This window comes from Styela clava, chromosome 15 (genome assembly GCF_964204865.1).
Source record: "Styela clava chromosome 15, kaStyClav1.hap1.2, whole genome shotgun sequence".
Classification (NCBI taxonomy): Eukaryota; Metazoa; Chordata; class Ascidiacea; order Stolidobranchia; family Styelidae; genus Styela; species Styela clava.
Window position 1 is genome coordinate 18,296,750 of NC_135264.1, and position 19,822 is coordinate 18,316,571.

General features: G+C 36.0%; 1 protein-coding gene across 2 annotated transcripts in view; it reads left to right on the forward strand.

Moving 5' to 3' along the window:
- Positions 1 to 19,760, forward strand: part of LOC120334029 (uncharacterized) — a 29,222-nt gene extending 9,462 nt beyond the window's left edge. The window contains exons 2-9 of one of the 2 annotated variants that reach the window (XM_039401471.2): positions 1,323 to 9,368; positions 9,740 to 9,908; positions 10,942 to 11,010; positions 11,355 to 11,423; positions 11,597 to 11,793; positions 12,380 to 12,398; positions 13,608 to 13,658; positions 15,586 to 19,760. In XM_039401471.2, coding sequence (XP_039257405.2) covers positions 1,323 to 9,368; positions 9,740 to 9,908; positions 10,942 to 11,010; positions 11,355 to 11,423; positions 11,597 to 11,793; positions 12,380 to 12,398; positions 13,608 to 13,642 — 8,604 coding nt within the window. In that variant the 3' untranslated portion in view covers positions 13,643 to 13,658; positions 15,586 to 19,760. The remainder of the gene's footprint in view (positions 1 to 1,322; positions 9,369 to 9,739; positions 9,909 to 10,941; positions 11,011 to 11,354; positions 11,424 to 11,596; positions 11,794 to 12,379; positions 12,399 to 13,607; positions 13,659 to 15,585) is intronic. The other variant, XM_039401472.2, reaches the window with a different exon arrangement.
- The last annotated feature ends 62 nt before the right edge of the window (positions 19,761 to 19,822 follow it).

A 19,822-nucleotide genomic window follows, 5' to 3' on the forward strand; every position in this document is an offset into this window, starting at 1 on the left:
ATAAAAACAGCGGTACTTTCATGGTGATCTTGGGTTATTTCCCAAAGAAAAACTGGCCGGAGAAACATGACGTTAACCAATCTCTTAAAGGGGAAGAGGGCGGACTACTTTCAAGCATATTCTTTCGGACGAGGAAGCGTGTTATACTAAAGCGATATTGGTGATGGGTCATGGGGATGTCATTTTGCCCGGGTTTCGTACAAATGATCCCCCTCCCTAGCTATGGCCGGTAGTAACTAATATCTGCATGTATCAATCGGGGTCTGTTAGATGGAAGAAACAAGTTTGCAAGGCTTGTCTGTTCAGACGGGAGTGCGCTTCCTTACTGACGCTGGTGGTGCTGGTGGTTGATTGCACGAAACTTTTATTCCCGACAAGTGTGCTTATCAGGTGTCCTTTGATGAATTCGCTTGTTTTTAACAAGAGTTTAAACGAAACTCCCTTAACGGAAAGACTTCAATTCACAATATTAACGGAAGGAGCGCTTTTTCGAGTATCTATGCTGTTTGAAATGAGTTTAAACGAAAGCTAGGGCACCTAACTAGTTAAAATCAGAAAAAGCACTTTCGCACTTTTTTTTTGGACTGCGAAGCACTTTCGCACTCATAATTTCCTTAGAGTTAACACTGATTCACATATACATCTGTTTGCCAACGCATGAGAAATAATAGTCACATACGCTAAATTATACACACTTGTGTTTGGTAACCCCTATTAAATAATTAGTTGCATAAACTAAAATATCACATAAGAGAGAAATAATCACATAAACAAAAACACCCACGCCTACACAGAGTGCTAAATTATGAGAATGAGTAACAAATAATCACATGTAGAAAATACACACTACAAATGTTCGGCCTCTCATAAAAACTATATAACCACAAACTTAAACATACACACACGCAAGGGTATATGTTTAGAAATAAATAGTGCATACACTGAAACGCACAGACTCGGAAAACCACACAAAACTGTCCGCTAACTCATAAAGAATAAATAAATAATCACATGAAGTGCAACGCACAGAAAAGTTTGCTATTTCATAAAAACCGAGTAATCACATGCACTAAATCACACTCAATTGTGTGCTTTTTAACTAATATGAGAAATATCTAATCACCTATAATAAAACATGTGCTAATGTGCTCTTAAATTTTTGGTAAGATAATGAAAAAAAGCACCACAAACTTGCAACTTGCATAAAAATTCCATATAGACGGTTTATGCAGTTGTAGTCTGGGACTTCGCTGTTTCCACTGGTAGTAAAGTATCCTTCTCCATAAGACAACAGGGTAACAAATTCCATTATGGTTTTACAGAACCAACAACCTGGACAGTACCAGAACATGAATAATAACAGTTGCAGACCAAGTTCATACCAACAACACCATCCTTACCAGATTGGTGGTTTCCAACCACTACCAAGTGACGAACTTTCCAACACCAAGCAACCATACACGTTTGAATCAATGAGAAATGACGTCACTGATATAATTGGCTTAAAAAGTTTAGATGATTTGCGACAATTGTACCCAACGTCTCAGAACATTGTTACTTACCAATCCACGCCCAATCAAATGTCTTCAATGCAAAGTGCATTGGCCAACCAGATTGCGCAAACTGGTGCTACCAATCAAAACCATCCGAATTTAAATAACCAAGGATTGTATATGCAAACTGGTACCATTAACCAACCTGTCTCCACCCACAATGGAAGCTTCCAGTCTGTCGCTAATGGTAACCAGACTGTCCGCTCACAGTTTGATTATGCAGTTAACTTTGGTTCAATTAACCAACCTGTACAAACCAGCACCAGTAGTCACACTTTGGCATCCAATATTTATCCCAGTCTTACAATAAAACCTGGTTCCCAATCCCAACAAAACTTTATTACACCCACCCATTCTGCCCCGACCAGTGTTGGCACTTTCAGAAAACCTGAATTACCACAAAGTATTGGGAAAAGGCGACCAAGTGCTGGTAAAAAAATATCAATCATTGGTAGAAACTCACCATCTACTGGTAAAAAGTTACCAACCACGCCATCTCCCAAACCAGCGTTCACTGAAGAGTTCTTTGAATTCATTCAATCACCACAAGTCATGCATGATCAACAGGATGATGAGGAAGATGAAGAACCGTTTTGGGTCTGCGATCCGGAAATCTGGAGAAAAGAACAGGAAAGACTGAAGAACAAGAATAAGTCTCCTGATCGTCACAAGTTAGAGCAGAAGATCATCCATTATTCCGCCGAAACACTTCGAGATATCATTTTACCTTCTGTAATTCCCAACACAGAATCTACAAAACCTGTAAAAGTGGTGTCATCTCTTCCTGTCAGTGATCGTGTAGCGCCAAGTGTTACCAAGAATTCACGGAAATCTACTGAGCCGAAGAAAGCTAACATAGCTAAGATGCATGAACCTCAAAATGTGTCAAAAATACTTTCTGAAGAGGAAAATTTGCCGAAAATTGTTGCTTGCTATTCTCTTAAACCAGGAACTACTACACCCACCACACCCACCACAACATCTAGCTTAAAAAGTCCAGAGCAACTCTTTGACAGTGAGCGTAAAAAGAAGTATGGATGTAATGTGAAAACCCCTCTCACAAAGATGATATCCATCCCCGCGCAGAAGAGTAGAAAAAAGAGTACTACAACAAAGAATGTAGAGCTTAAAACTAATAGGGAAACAGTATCAAACGCAAAAGCGAAGGTTATGGCAGAATGGAAAGGGGGAGCGAGTAGCCCAACAAATTTACCCGGGCATGACCGGCCTCATTCAACATCTCCCCTCACTGGTAGTCCTCTTCCTGCTCAAGCAGTAGAACAGAGGTCACGACACATATCCACAGAACTTGTAAGTAAAAAAGCTAAAAAGAAAGCGCCTAAGAAGACGAGAAAGAAGAAATCTCGCTCGTCATCCAATGATGATTCAAGTCAGTCACCACAATTGGACAGCTGTTCTCTAGAGAGTTGGTTCAAAAGTACACAATCTACACCTATGGAAATGCATCTTGTCTCTCCTATCACTCTGCTCAGAGGACAAAATCAGACCCCAAGCAAACTTCCAGAACCACAAATTGTGTTTTCAAAAACACTCAATCTCACCCGAGAAACAGCTACTAGTAGAACACCGGCTATGTCTGTTGCGAAGTCTTCAACCAGTGCTAAATCTATTATGACTTCAACAAGTAGTCATATAACATCAGCCGGCAGTGGTATTGTTACTTCATCATCATCTAAAAACACCATTGTTAAATCACAACGGGCAAGAATGTCAATACAATCGAAACAGAATGATGTTCGGTCACTAATAACTTCACAAAAAGCATCTGTCTTAAAATCAAATCAGCGAGTTCGTTCTGTAGTTATTGCTAATAAGCCAAGTACTCATTGTAACACAAATGTGACCTGGACGACCCCATCATTGCCTTTGCCTCCTCAAATAAAAGCAACAAAGACAAAGGTTCCCTCTTCAAAAGCCGTAACAGACAAACTCAAAACGACTCAGCTCATGAAAGTACTACAAGCACCAGTTTCTTTACCACAACATACCAGCTTTGCACTTTCCACAACAGCTAACTCTGTGAGTGAGAATACAGAACACAATAAGATCAGCGTTATCTCAACTAATATAACCGGGTGTATTGACTTATCTCACGACAGTCCGCAACCCAGTGATGAGCCATTGGACTATTCGATGAAAACTTTGTGCAGACTGGAGAACCGACCCAATGATATTATACAGACATCCGCATTGGATTTGTCAATAAAGAAAACAAGAACCTCTGCCATTGCAACTAAAAAGGAAATTCAGAAGAAACCTAACACCATAGCCAGTTCATCTGCAGCACAAAAAGTAATTGCCCCAGCGATTGCAAGTAAAAAAATTCTTTCACTGAAAGGGCCAAAAATCCAAGTCCCACTTAAACCACCACAATCAAAAGACATGCCAACAGAAGCTGAAAAGAAATTTCGCATCATTGCACGTTCACCTGTGAAACAAAAAATCACTGTTATTTCAAGTAAGAAAGAAACTCCTATGAAAGGGTCGGAGACACAAGTTGCACTTGGACTGCTTACATCGAAAAAATTACCATCTGAGACGGAGAAGAAAACCAATGTCATAGCCAGTTTGTCTGCAGCTCAAAAAGTGATCGCCCCTGCCACTGCAAGTGATAAAGAAATTGAAGTCCCACGAAAAACGCTTCAATCAAAAGTTAAGCCACCCGAAACTGAGAAGCAATCTAGCACCCCAGCTGGTTCATCTGTGGCAAATGAATTGTTCAACTTTGTACAACAAATATCATGTGCTTCAATATTGAATCCGGAAAATGTTGAGCATTTCTCTGCCTCGACTGATATTACATGCAGAGACTCTGTCTTTGAGGGAAAGACTATAAACTCAGCACAAATGAATAATAAATCTGATGCCAAATTATCAGAATCAGATAAGAGTGGACAACAGTCAGAATCGTTGTTTTCAAGTACTACTGACATCATAAGTGCTTCTAATGTCACAATTGATTCTACAGATGGAGTCATTGTGGAGGTAGAGTCTTGTGTTGTCATAAACAGCTCTGATGATTTTGATGTTATCCATAACACCGCAATAGCAGCGGTCGAAGAATCCACAACAAGTCAAGCGAATCAGGGTGATCAAATCCTATCTGTTGGCAGAAAACAACCGGACTCTGAAAATAATGAAGTTCAAGTAGAAAATAGTTCAAAAGATGTAGCAACTACGACTACAGAAAAATCTGATGATCTCGCTGAATGTGTTGAGGTCAAATCTGGCAACCACACTGACAATTCATCCAATAAGTCAGACTCTGCTGGAATAAGTCGCGAAGGGGACAAAATTGGAGACATCAATAATAACCCAAATGAGAAACCCAAAGCTACTACTGCTGAACTTCCTAATACCTTAAACAAGAATCTTGCTGCAACTCAGAATGTAACAATAGTGCCTGGCAAAGATAGCAATGAGCAGTTTCTTAAAAATAAAGAACAAAACGCTCCTACGAAGTCACACAATTCTGTTACCAAAATCAGTAACAAAAGCTTTTCTGATGAAAGTAACAAGCAAGAAATGATCTCATGCAAAGATTTCAATTCTACGATAGAATTGAAAAGTCAAACCGAGGTTCTTACTTCTGAGAAGCCATGTATTTCTAAGGAAACTCCATTGCCAATTTCTCGTTCTGAGAATATTGTTCATGTTAAGTTGGATCATAATCTTGAAAAGATTACAACGTGTGTGAGTGAAAAATTGCAGACTTTTGACAAAACTGTAGGAGAACGGCAGAGAGCAGATTCCAGTTCTGTAGAGTCGAGGAAATCTGCTGACAATGATAATCAGTTAAAATATGCAACCAAAAATATACAACACAAAAATACCACTATGGCTGATGATCAAATATCGAAAATGCAATTGGCAGTGCAAGACAAACAGTCTGAAAGTTCTAAGTCAGATAGTGTGATTGTATCTGATGCACAAGTTGGGAAAGACTCCATCAATAAGTCTCCTAAAGTTGTCAGTAGTTCTAAGAGAAGCATTATCAGTGTGTGTCTTTCTCCTGAAAGAATCAAGAAAATCAAGTCCTTGCACAGAATAAGACAGAGGAATAGTGATAGTGAAACTTCTCCTGTGAGAAAACTCAATATTTCTCCGAAGAAATCAAAGTTCTCGCCGAAAAAAAGCGCAGCAAGTCCAGCTTCAATATTTAAAGCTGGACTTGGAGACGAAAATGATTTCAGTTCAGACTGGAGTGAAGGCGAACTGATCATTGATGAAGATAGTAATGCAGGAAGCATTGAATTTGATGAACCATTTGAAAAGTTGGAAAAGGAGAATCTTGTGATGAATAAAATTCAAAAAGATGCGAAGTCTGTGCATGAGGAAATAGATATTGTCGAGAAGAAAAGTATTAGTGAAAATAAAGAAACTGAACTTGTGGAAATTGTTCTGGAAAATGAACAGAAATTGAATAATGTAAATGAAGATAATGACCAAGAGAAATCTGCTGAAATATTTGTGGGAACTGCAATGAAAAAAGAAACTGAAATTGAAGAGAAAGAATTAGATGAAGGCACTGAACAAAATAAATCTGCAATAATGGTAGCTGGAATGAAAAATAAAAATTTGGATAAACAATCGAAGAATCTTGGGAAAATGATCGAAACCAGTGAAGCGGAAATAAAAGGAAATAAAACAAGCACTGGGATCATTGCAGAGAATGGAAACAAAGATGCAACAGAAAAGAATGAATCAAGTGATCCTGCTGAAAGTGCTGTGAAGAATAGCAAGGAAAAGAAGAATCGACTTGCTGAAATTCATAAGGAAAAAGCTGATACAGAAAAGCTACAGAAAGACAATTCAGTAGTTTCAGAAGAAATTGAAGGAATTCTAGCTGAATCAGATAAAACGGTTGATAACTCAACACAAGAAGATAGAAACATAGAACAGTCGGTGAAAAAGACTTCCATGGAATTTTCTCTCAAAGCAAACAGTGAATTAAATTCTGAATCTGACAATGGAGTAGAAAAAGAATTGGCTGAGTTTGCCACAGAAAATGATCCAGTCTTCAATGAGACTGAAAATTTCACGACTGCTTTAAAATTGAATGCAAGAGATTCTCCAAAATTGTCGCTTCCTCGTTTAAATTCTTACGAAATGCGAACTAATTTTTCGGTTACGTCTAATAATGAAGTGATTAACATCAGACCGGAATCTTTGGAAGAAGTTATCAAGGCAAAAAGGATGAGAATGTCACAAGGGGTTGATGACAAAAAGTCTGGCGAAAACTTTTTTCAATCTGGTTTATTGTCCGTTAGTAATGCTAATGATAAGGACTCTCACAAACGTGAAAATATAATAGAGGACGCTTCCATTGTTCAAAATGACAAAACTGGTTCTTCATCCAAGGAAATGGCTTCAGAGACTAATGCTGACGAGTCTCCTTCAACAACAAATGTGATAGTATCACCACAATTGAACTTCGCGGCGTCATCTAAAGTGTCTCCACCTAATGGAGATAAGGAAATCACAATTGATGACTTTGACATCATCGAGACAATTCCGCATCGGCCAGAACCAACTTGTGAATCGTTCGAAGTTGAAGAAGCGTGTTGCGATGAATATGATAATATGTATTTTAATAACAGTGATTATTTTGAATCTACACCAAATGGAACTCCTGAGTTGAAACTTTCAAGTGTAAGCCTGTCTAGGTCTGCTTCACAAGAAAAATGTATTCCCAGTGAAAAGACAGAACAAAAGTCTGAGATGACCAAAGATGCAGAAAAATTGTCTGATAGTGTTGCAACTTCTATGGATGACATCGAATCTTCTATTGATAGTGTTGCAACTTCTATGGGTGACATCAAGTCTTCTATTAACCCTGTAGATAAATGCGATCCTGGCAATCATGAGCCAGAAAAGTCTGAAGATATAATTGCAAGCCCAGATTTTATTTCTGTACAAGAAAATAAAGCAGAGAATGCAAATGTTGACAATCAAAATACTTTGGAAATTGAGTCGCAAGCCGACAAAGGACTTGGAAAGAAAACTAAGAGACCATATATGTACAAATCGCGCCGCAAAAAGTTGTTATTCACAAGAAGAAAGGTGATTAAAAGCAGGAAAACCATTGAAGACAAGGTTGACAATAAAACTGCACAAGAGATTGAAAGTAAAACAACGACCCCTCAAAGCAAGATAAGCATGAAGAAGGAAACTACAGATCAGGTGAAAAGAAAAACTCCAATTAAGCTTGGCTATAATGTACATGCTCACATAGGCGGGAGTGATATTATAAGAAAGCGCAGAAAACTTGTTAAAAAGGATGAATCTCCAGGAAAAATAACACCGAAAAAACCTGCTGCTAAATATTCACTGTTGTGTGACTCTAGTTCGGATGAAACAGAAGAAATATTTCAAACAATGAAATTGATCAAATCCCCAAGACGAAGCACCGGTTCGACGCCTGATACATCGAAACTAATTAAACAAGAGCAAATTAGCGATTCTGAGTCTATAATGACAAGCGATGCTGACACGAATACAGCAATCACTTCTTCAAATCAAATCGTGACAGTAACTTCACAAGATGCGTCGTCCACTGAGTTGCCAAAAACCAATTCGAACCAAACAGCAAGATTGATAGAAAATAACAACACGAGCCCAAGTTTTAACTCGAATAACTCCAATAATTTCACATATACTGAAGCAACATCTGCTTCTGCACCAGTGAGTTCCTCTTCACCTAATGACATCGTAATAACCACTGTGAGGTCATTGTGTGCTGAAAACAATACTTCAACTAGTTCGGATATTATCAAAGCAACTGTTAATGACACAGAGAAACCTATTGACAATGTGAAAGACCATTCACAACCTAAAGTAGACATCAGTGAGAAACACGGTTCAGATGAACCAAGTTGTCTTGACTCTGAAAAAAGCAAAGAGAAAGAAAATTTCACTGATCAAACGTCTTCACATAATGATTCAAACAACGGTGACAATAAAACAAATACTATGGAGCAAGACAAATCGAAATTGCTTTATTCATCTGTCTCAGATATTCCATCAATCGGTTCTTCTTCACAAGATAGAATTCCTACTGTATCTTCAAGAAGAGCAAAAAGTGAAGGACACAGAATAAAGAAGCCTAAATCCACAACAAAGATGACCAAGGAAATGCCAGAATTCGAAACTCACAAACAAAGAAAAGTAGATTTAAAAGATAAAGTCAATGTGCTATCGCCTTCAACTAGTTTGAATCCAACAACAAGAAATTCTACTGAAAAAGACAATTTTGTTCCTCCTTGTTTCAACGATATTGATAAAGAAGAAGAGTCTCTTAAAGATGTTGTTGATGAGATTATATTGTCAACAACGCCAACCAAACTTGCCAAGTTCAACAACTGGAATAACCAGAGTAAGAAGAATTCTAACTCATCAAACAAAGGAAAAGATAAAGCCAAGAAAAGAGAGATTGAAAATCCTTCCGTATCTGATACTGATAAATACTCAAAGCAAAGTCGTTCAAATGATAAATCTGACCCAAAACAACAAGAAACAAACAAAGGTGCCAACAGCAATCAAGGTGAAGTTAAATTGGAGTATTCAAAAGCAGCACCAGACCCAAAGACTGGTAGACAGAGTCCTAAGTCAAATGTTCCAAATTCAAAGCAGTTGAATTTGAATTCGCCTGTCTCACCAGCAATCAAACGACACGTTCTCCATAGTTCCTCATCTATCCATCGTAAACGCAACGCGAGAATGGGAAATTGGAGACCAAGGAAGATGCCTACAATAACAAAGTTCTCCAATATACCATTGCCATACAAAGAACCAGTGAGTACATATATATGTTTAATGCCTAAATCCCTCCGTCTATTTGAGAGCGTAAAAAATTTTTCAATTTCACGAGTTTCACAAGTTTCAGTTTCACAAAAAGTCTTTTATTTTATGGGACAAAAAGCCACTTATACTTGAAAATCTATTTATTTTGTCTCACTAAATTTATCTTTAATTGCACTTTGGGCGAGAAGGGCTTTCAGCTCCTAGATGCAACCGCATAGTCAGGTGCAAAAACAGTTAAAAGTAAAAGTATAGTCATATGAAATTGTGTTTAATGATACGTCTTTTATACAATACTCATTCTACAGTTAAATTCCTTGTGCCATAACCTATTTCAAATGTGTTTTTGTTCTTTTTATCCGCAGGAAAGAGTGTCCAAAGTAGAGCGGGAGCAGAATATATATCGAACGATGCAAAAGTTGTTGAACATGGGTTTGATATTCGACCAGAAACCTAGAGGAATGTCTTCATCGACACCTTTGTGGCAAGGAGGATTCGAACCAGTATTTGGGGAAAAGACGAAGCAAGCAAGAGGTGGGTTGCAGAAGATCAGATAATTAAAATTTACTGAAGTTACAATAGTTCGCAGATTTTTGTTATTTTTTAGCAGACAAAATTCAGCATTACATTTATTGGACTCAGGTGGATCGTTTTGTTAAATTTTTATTGCTGTGAAAAATTTTCTTTTTACAACTAGAGGGATAAGTAGTTTCCAAATTTCAATCGCCAGATTGGTATAACTATACTATGTTCCAATTTCCTCTTCGTGTTATGAGACCAGAAAATTTATCAAAAAATGTCAATGTTCTAATTCAGCAGTTCCCATACTATGGGTCGCAAATAGAATCTCAGTGGGTCGTGAAAAGATGTAGAAAGCTTTGATCAATTATACTGGTTATTAGGATCGATGGCAAAGCAAATTTCGAAATAAACTGCAACTTTTTAATTTTCTACGTCTAAAACTATCTGAAATTGAAATAAATGTCAAGTCTATTATGGAAAATAGCAAAAAACAAGCTCATCTTTCTCACTAGCTTCACTGAAAATTCAATTTTAGAAAATAAAATTGTTTCCTCCATCAATCTTTTATTAATTTATTAAAGTTAAATGGGTCGCCATAAGCTGTGGTAAAAAAATAGTCCCAACTCTAAAAAGTTTGGGAACCACTGTTCTAATTGAATTGACTTTCAATTCTGTATTTCTCGATCGCTTCTGTTTTGCTTGTCTGCCAGTGTTTTCAGCAATCTTGGTTTTCACCATAATTGCACAGATAGACAACCTTCGTGTTTGTATATTTGAGCGTCGCTGTTTAATTTAAATAAAAACTGATTTTAGTTTGTTGATAACCTCATATGAAAAAGTTTGGTAAATTTTTTTCTTTCAGGGTTAGGGTTATAATACTTTCGATACTTGGATGTATTTTTGTGTTTGTTTAATTTTTAGTTTTTAAAGTAGATTGCGCCTCTTCGGAAATAGTTAATGCTGGTTTTAAAATTTGGTAATTAAGAGATTTTCTAGATTTGCTGCTCCACTACTTTGCCTATATATTTTTTATATTGTATCTTAGCTCCAGGGACTTATACACCACCGCTATCTTCACCTACTCGTTCAGAAGATTTGCTCATCAACCGCCAAGGTGAGTCTCTCTTGACTATTAAATGTATATTGTAATGGATTGTTACAGAAATACATTTGTGTTAGTGTGGCAAGGCCTTATCCTTGCATTATATGAGTATGGATCCTCCAGCACAATGGCATAGAAAAAAGTTAGATATCGTATGTTATTGTCCATAATGCACATTTTAAGTATTTTTAATTTGTCAAAAATAGATTGTGTGCCGTATGTATGGACTTCTTTATTTATGCCTCATTTCCTATACCCAAAACAAGTACCGATACCACTTGCGGCATTAACGTATCGTTATCATTAATAATAACAGCCAACATGAAACTTTCAATATTTTTTTCTTTGTTTCCCAGCTCATAGAACCTACACACCACCATTGGCAACATCTGGGTTTTCTGAAGATCATTTGGACAATACACTAGGTGAGCTATATTCTATCTTTGCACTCATATTTTGGAGTGAGATTTCCATCGCACTTATTTATTTCCCTCCAACCATAGAAGTGAACTTGAATATACTATGGCTGCAAGACATGATATCTGAAATTTCTCCTATATTTTCGTATCATACATAAGTTTCAATATTATCTTTGCAGTTTCTCGTCCAGTCTCCCCCTGGAGTCAGCCAATGCCGCCTACATTGTCTCTTTCCCACCCAAAGGAATCGGTTGCGAGTGAACGTTTATCAGGAACTTTCCGCAAATCGAATGGAGATATACAATGGTGGTATACACATGATAGAGTTGTCCTGAAGCCTTGTTCCGTTGCACTAAGAAGACTGAATATAGAAAAGGTATCCTGATAATGTTTAATTAAGATAGTACGCCATTTTTAATCATCACTGACAAAATGTATTAGTTTTTGTGACGTATGTTGTACGTATATGTACTTCAGGCCAAGTTTTTTGTAAGTTTGCTTATGGTATTGTAGCAAACTTTTATTTAATTGAGTGATTTTGCCTCTCTGGCGTGCTAATTGTTTCTACTGAACGTATATCAGTATTGTCTTATCTACCAGTATTGTACATATGGTAGATATCAATTAGCAAGGTGTCGAATCATACTTTAATGTAAGAAACAAGTACGGTATTTGGTAGTAATAGAACAAGGAAGTCCATGCTTCCGAAAACCAATAACTAACTAATCCCATATCCGACATAGAATGGCAGCCGGACGAGAGTTCGTGGTTCGCCATATAGTTAAGCCGTCTTATCGACTTTCCTCTCCTCCTGGGCCAGGATAAATATGTAAATCCTATCCTAAGAACGACATGCTTTGCAAATAGATTTTTCACCTAATCAGGGATTGAGTGCTGTCAGATGTGTCCATGTAACACGTTCCTTTAAATTTGATGAAATATTTGTTTTATTGTATCCACAGGGAGCCCTGCTTTCATGTAGTAAGTTGGGTGATAAGCAATTGAGCATTAACATACTATTAGAGGCTAGAGCTTTGCATGTAATTTGAATGCGCTTTGCATTGAACAAGACTTCTTAAACCATTTTTAGATTTTGATTCTTTTTCGTTTAATTGATTACTTAATTTAAACAATACTATCCTTAAATTGAAGAATAATAACAACGAGATAGCGATCAGAGACCGCCGACTTATCGATCTTCCACATCACTACTTAATTAATAACTCGCTAATTATACGACATAATTTATCCAAAATCAATAGGCTTCTGGTCCGAGATACTTGCTTTCGTGAGATATCGCGTCAATCTCGCTTTCGTGAGATATTGCGTAACATACGAAAGTGTCTAACAGACAAACACACAAACAGACAAATACCTATCAACATACTTACCGATCGGGATCGATAAGTAATAACCAAAAGCTGTCTGCAAATGATAAGAGCAATCAATCTCAATATGCTTTACATTTGCTTTCAGTATATATCATTTCCTTGTTAGGATTTCACCGGACTTAACATTGAGTGCATTTTTGGCCTCCCTATCATGGATTCATTTACCTGTACTGAATATTTATTTTTCATGCTATTTAATATTAATATTCGGCCTTATTTTCTTATGTTTGGCTCGTAACTAAGCTTGCAGTCATGCTGTTATGCATGGATACTAAAATGGTGTAGACATGAATTTGAATATTTTTTCCATCTCTTTCATCTGGATATCTCCTTGTTTTATTTGGAAGATACTTATTTTTTCCTCAGTACATGTGGTTTTTAGTATCCTGTTGATGAATGCCTTTTGATAGTTCTATAACTAATCATTTCCACACTAAAACAATTTCAAGGGTTTAAATAAAAGCTCTTATGCCTTCAAGTTATCATACTAATACAATTTGGTAGTGTAGCTCCCTATCTTCAAGGGAAGTTACATTGAAATTTATATAAAGACCCATAAAAGTTAAGAGTGTCAACAATAACTAATTCAAAGCTTAGTGCATAGAAATTGTCAAGTAAAAATGTAAGTATGAAATAGGCAGTTTGCCAAGAACATCACACTCTTGATGCAGGTCATGTTAATCAAAATGTGTATGAATATTCAAATAAAAAATTCAAAAATTCCAATCAAAGTAGACTTACCTCTTGCTATATTCACATTGCATACAACAGTTATTTAGTTCATATCTCTTATCTATAGGAAGACCATCAAGTTACATCGGACATGATGGATAAATCAACAATCTAATGGGTTAGTACTGCTTATTTCCTCATAGTTAGGAAAACAGAAAGAACCATTAAAAAGAATGATGTTTACTGCTTAGGCTTACTTCACATTAGATGCTATTTTGTTACTGCACTAGCCATGGTTTTAATATTTATTTCATGAAATTTTTTTAGTAGAGTCATTTATAGTTTGTAATAATAGTGTTTAGGGTTAGGAATTAATTTTGATCAAATGACAAATATTAAAGGTTTATCAAAGTGTTGCCACCTTTGATGGTTATTGGTTACAAACACTTCCTGGGTTTTTATTTTTCTGTACTTCATACGACTCATTTTTCGACTATCTTCGACCCTGAATCTGGAATCCGCTGATTTATAAGTCAAACTTAACTTACAAAAATGAAATATACCTTGTCAATTGCAAGTACTTCTGTTAAGTCCTTCTTTAATTCTATCAAGTTTTGTTAACTTTTTAGCTAGGGATATGTGAGTTTCCATTTGATACAGTAGTGCAGGGGTCAGCAACCTACGGCCCGGGGGCCGGATCCGCCTCGCGGAGCACTATAATCTGGCCCGCGACGCTTCAATAAATTATAGTAACAAAACATCCGTTTTGACGAATATATTCTTCAGTCTAAATTATATTATAATCTAACAATTATATAATTCACAATTACTTGTTTAATGAGCATATAATTTAAAAGGGCATATAATTTAATTGTAATTAAACAAATGGCAACAAAACGCAGAAAAGTTGATGCTACGTGCAAAGGGTTCGATGGCGCTGAAAATATTCAAATGGGATTTTATGAGATGCAATGAGGAATTAAATTTGTACTCTATTCCAGAGATGTATCACTGCTTGATTTTTATTATAAAAAGTACCAACCGATCGGATTTCCAACTTTCTAAAAATATGTGCGCCCCGCCAGTGACTTGCAACCTTAATTTTGGCCCGCGAGCGACAAAAGGTTGTCGCCCCCCTCAGTAGTGCCTGTCCTGCAACTATCACACTCAACTTTTATGTAAAGCTCATGTATGAGTTTATTTCGACTCTATAACTCTCTAGACCAGTGGTTCCCAAATTATGGGTCGCGACCTACTGGTGGGTCGCAAGCGGAATCTCAGTGGGTCGTGAAAGGATGTAGAAACCTTTGATTAATTATACTGGTTATTAGGATCGATGGCAAAGCAAATTTAAAAGCAAATTTCGAAATAAACAATTTTCAATTTTCTACGTCTAAAACTATCTGAAATTGAAATAAATGTCAAGTCTATCATGGAAAATAGCAAGAAACAAGCTCATCTTTCTCACTAGATTCACTGAAAATTCAATTTGAAAAATTAAATTTGTTTCCTCCATCAATCTTTTATTAATTTATTAAAGTTAAATGGGTCGCCATAAGCTGTGGTGAAAAATAGTGGGTCTTAATTCTAAAAAGTTTGGGAACCACTGCTCTAGACAATAATAAATAAGAACCGATTATAGAATCAGAATAGTGGACAAAATCAAAAAGAATAGTTTACTATACACACTCAACATACTGTATGATTCAATCTGTTTGGTCTTGAACATAAATTGTTTTCATTATGTTTTATATTTCCATCACCTTGCTTTACTATTATGCATACAACAAATTAAACCATATTTTATCACAACATTTATTTGTTAACTCAAATTTGCTTCTAAGCCCACAACACAACCTTGGTTTAAGTCCATGCATTTGAAACAAATAACTGACTAACTAATCCCTGAACCAACACAAACTGGTAACCGAACGAGAGGATGTGATTCGCCATATCATTAAGCCGTCTCCTGGGATTTTTTCTTCCCCGGTATAAATATGTGAATTTTATTCCAATTCACACTTTGCTTTAGCGAGGGTAGTATTAGGCAAACTTAAAAACGCATTCAAATGCTAATTTGGAGTTTATTACTCTTGACTATTTAGCAACCTCAGCAATCTGAGCTTTGGCCACCAACACAACTGCCACCAGGAAGCACCAGTGAATCACAGGACAACAGGAGCGGAACATGGCAACAACAAGATATAATCCCTCACTGACATCTCTTTCGCGAGTTTAAACCATTTTACAGATCTTGGCACTTTATTTATCCGCTGCAGCCCGTCTTTCCACCTTCTAACTGATGTTTTTTTTGAGCAAGCTCATGTAAAAAGTATAAGATTTAGGCAACCGTTGCTTAATCATCCTTTGTTCCTGTCAATGCGTTTTTCCTGTACATATTTTGGTTCTCACAGTAGTCACGATTTTATTTTCATATTTCGCCAAACTGTATTTGTACAAATTAATATCGGGATATTAGATTTTTTTCAACATGTACTTTTTTTTATTTATTTATTATTTTTACTGTAGTGGATAATAATAAGGTTTCTGTCTCGCTTGTTTTTCTGCAGTCTATTTACGAACGCTTATTTGTCGCTTTGTTTGCGAATTTCCACGGGAATATAAAATAAAAAAAATTGATAGTCTTTTTGCGACCTCAAATTGAAAGTCGATTGTGCCGGTAGTTACAATTTACCCACAATTCAGCACCCTGATCCAATTCCCTGTCTAAAATGGCACAGATAACTGAAAAAAAGTTTTTTCGCCAATATGTGTAAACTCCTTTGCTTTTTTTACCTGTCTATTTATTTTAAAACTTGCGTTTGAAATGATTTTTATTCCAATCTTCATGTCATTGCACCATAAAATATTTACTCGGGACTGAAGAATAGTTCCTACTGGGTTAAAGTCAATCATGGAGTGGGTTTTGGGGGGTCGCATCCAATTTGTGCGGGCTTGCCAATATTTCTGCAAAGCAATATATCAAATTAAAACGATTAACAGTTAAACCAGCTGTTCCCAGCCTTTGCAAAAAAATTATCGTTTTGCCTATTTTGGTTCTTTTTATTCTCTCTGACTATATTTTGTTTCCGTAGTTTTTTTATTCTTCAAAGAAGCTTTAGATATTGTTACGCACAACTCGCACTCTTTTTTCAATTCAGTTTTAAATCGTATGCGATTTGTTTTCAACCTAAGCTGGAAAAACTCAAATTCAATTGAGCAACGTTAAGGCCAAAACATCTTTCGTATTAATACTAAAATCAAATCATTGGCTTTCGAAACACCTCATAAATAAAATATTTTGTATGGTACCTTTTCATCCAAAAAATCTGAAAAATAATAATATTTTTTTTCGTGCCCGCTCTCAGCATTCAACTACATTTGTCATTTCAACTAATTAGATTAAACATTTGTTAATCTAGCGAATCCGCCGAGGGAAAGTAACTTTATTTCATTTTTGAAATAATAGTCCGCACAGATTGGGATGCGATTCTCCCAAACTCTTATACACAACTGCCACGTGATATATGCTGTCTATTTTCGTGTTTTATTATATACTGTGTAACGACCAGGGTTGTGGGAGCGGATAAAACTTTTGATCAGATTCTGAGAAATGAAATATTCTGGTTGGAGAATTTAATATGTGATATGTACTTAGACCGGGATAAAAAAAAATACTATGAAAAGTCTTTTCAGTTTCAGTCAAATCGTAAATTTATTCCCTATTTTAGAAATTTTAAATTCTGGTCTCGAAGAGGAGAAAAATCTTCGATGCCAGCATAAAAAACAACCAATAATTCTCACACACACGCAAAAAGAGTCCACCGACAAAACTTATTCTACAGAATATTCCGCCGATATTATCTCTCCAATCCTTACACCGCTTATTTAGAGATTTTGTGAGAAACTTTTGAGTGGAATATTCCCGATACCAAAAGCAACTTCCTACTCTACGGCTCTGGTCTCGACGTATGTCCACCATGTTTGCTTCATACTAGACTATTATTCTATTATTGTATCATAAAGTGTTTATGGAGGCAGCGAATGACATTTTGTTTTTCTAGAATTTCAATTTTATTGTACTAGCTGTATCGCGGATTTTCAATTGTTTAAACAACGAATTAAATGTTTTTGTACAGGACACTCGACACACTTCGTGCGTAGTAAGAGAAAAAAGAATGAATTTATCATACCCTTGAAAAAAAGTAATTGTAAAACAAACAAATAAACAGAATCTGAATCGTAGTATTGACTTCGGTGACCAAAAATTGGGAATTTTTTTGTTCGTTTGAATAGTATGTATTGTAATTAGGCTTGCAAGTAATTGACAAAAATCAATTCCGTAATTACGGCCAAATCGATTACGTAATGACCCCGTAATTGCGATATTTTTTCACGCATTTAAACCTATCATAACAACCAATTTAATCCACTTCTATTCCGAATGGCACATCGAAGTATGGTTTTCATATTCCCGGCAGTACTACACGGCGGCGACAGATGTTAAAGACAAATATCAAGGAGTGAATTCAAAATAATTTTATTCTGATTTTTATCACTTTATATCCACTTTATCACCAAATTTTATGCGATCAATTTTATCATTACCAACACTGGTAATATATTTAAGAAACGATAGTTCACTTTTTTAAAATCGTGTTAACGTATTAATACGACTTTCGTATTAAATAAAAATTCCGGGTTGCTAATTTATTAATCAACTACAAGCGTATTCTCTCGTTTGATTATACTTTCGCTTGCCTCGCGACGAAGACTTGTTATTTCACCGTTTTTTACAATATCCGACTTTACTACTTAGTTAGCATTTTATAATAATTATTGATGCCGACTTATTGACGATATTCCGAATTCCATGCTTCATTTTACATTAAATCAAAGTTATAACATTATTTGCGATAAATTTAGATCAAATATTAATTATTTGCGCATTATTTAAAATACCGTACTTATATGACATGCCTTCTCCGAAAATACAAAGTTATATCGCAAAACAATGCATTTTGTGACATTTATTTTGCACTCATGAAAATATTAATTTATTTTTCCAACTCAAGTCGACAATCCTATTTGCCAAGATTGACACAAGTTTGGTCGAGTGCCGGTGGTATTCGAGTCGACGATAAATCAAAATAAGTTGCCGCATTTGGTAAAGACAGGTAATCATATTTGGCCGACATATTGCGAGGCATTGTGAAAAGCATATTGAGCAATGCCAAGTCCGGACAGATATATAACGATAAAATCGGTAACAGAACATCAAGATTTTGTAATAGAAAATGGATCTCGCGCAGAATAAACACGGGAAATCACGTCGTATTGTTGTTTCTCTGCCGTCTCAATCGCTTTACCGATGCCGAAAAGACTAAGCTGCGTTGGTTCATTACGCAATTTCTCTTCCGTCTTTATATTGCTGTTTGATAAGCGCGACATTAATTATCACGGCATTTACAAATAGACCATGTTTTATAAGTTGATCTCTTAAATTCTTTAGTCATTTCACCGGAAGAAGTTGAAGCAAGAGAGAGAAAAACGGCTGCGAATACCGGAACTCTAACTTCTTTTACTTAAACTTTAATTTTTTACAATCGACGGAATTGACTGCTCTGAAGAGAGCTCGTTTCAATCGCGAAAGCGCTCGACCAATAGTAATTCGTAACTTCGCTTCCGTAACTCGAAGTAAATCCGTAAATTACGTGCAAGCCTAATTGTAATATCAAACAACCTCTGTGCCGTACTGTACTGTACCCGAGTCGAATACACGATTCCTGATTCCACGGATTAAGTGGATTCTAAGCTGTTTTTAAGGATATTTATTCTAGTATCCAGTTCTTTTAAAATCGATTCAAAATTTGCGGATCTTGGTTCTTTTTATTTTAAAATGATAGTTTACATAAATGAAATGTTCCGTCAAAAGTTTTATTCAAAGTCACAATTCGTAAGAATAATTTTCCTCGAGTTACTTGTTTGCCATTTAAAAACCAAGCAAAAAAATAAAATCAGAAAATCTGAAGAAAATCAATTTGTTGACATTATGTATTTAAAAGAATGTAAATATTTTCGTACTTTCCAAGAAGCACCATCTCTGTATATATATATATATTTTTTTTAAGTGTGGATATCTTTATTCAGTGTCGGACAACAAGTGGGTGACCATTGGTAGTAGGCCTATGCTACGTTTTCTGCTGCCCATGCTCGAATGACTTCAATTGTTCCTTTTTTTTCCTGATTGTACATTTAATAAATGAATTTCGAACCTGTAGTATTTTCGATTATTTGTTGATGTGATACCGGCATATTGTGACGGCTATTCTTTCTTTCCTA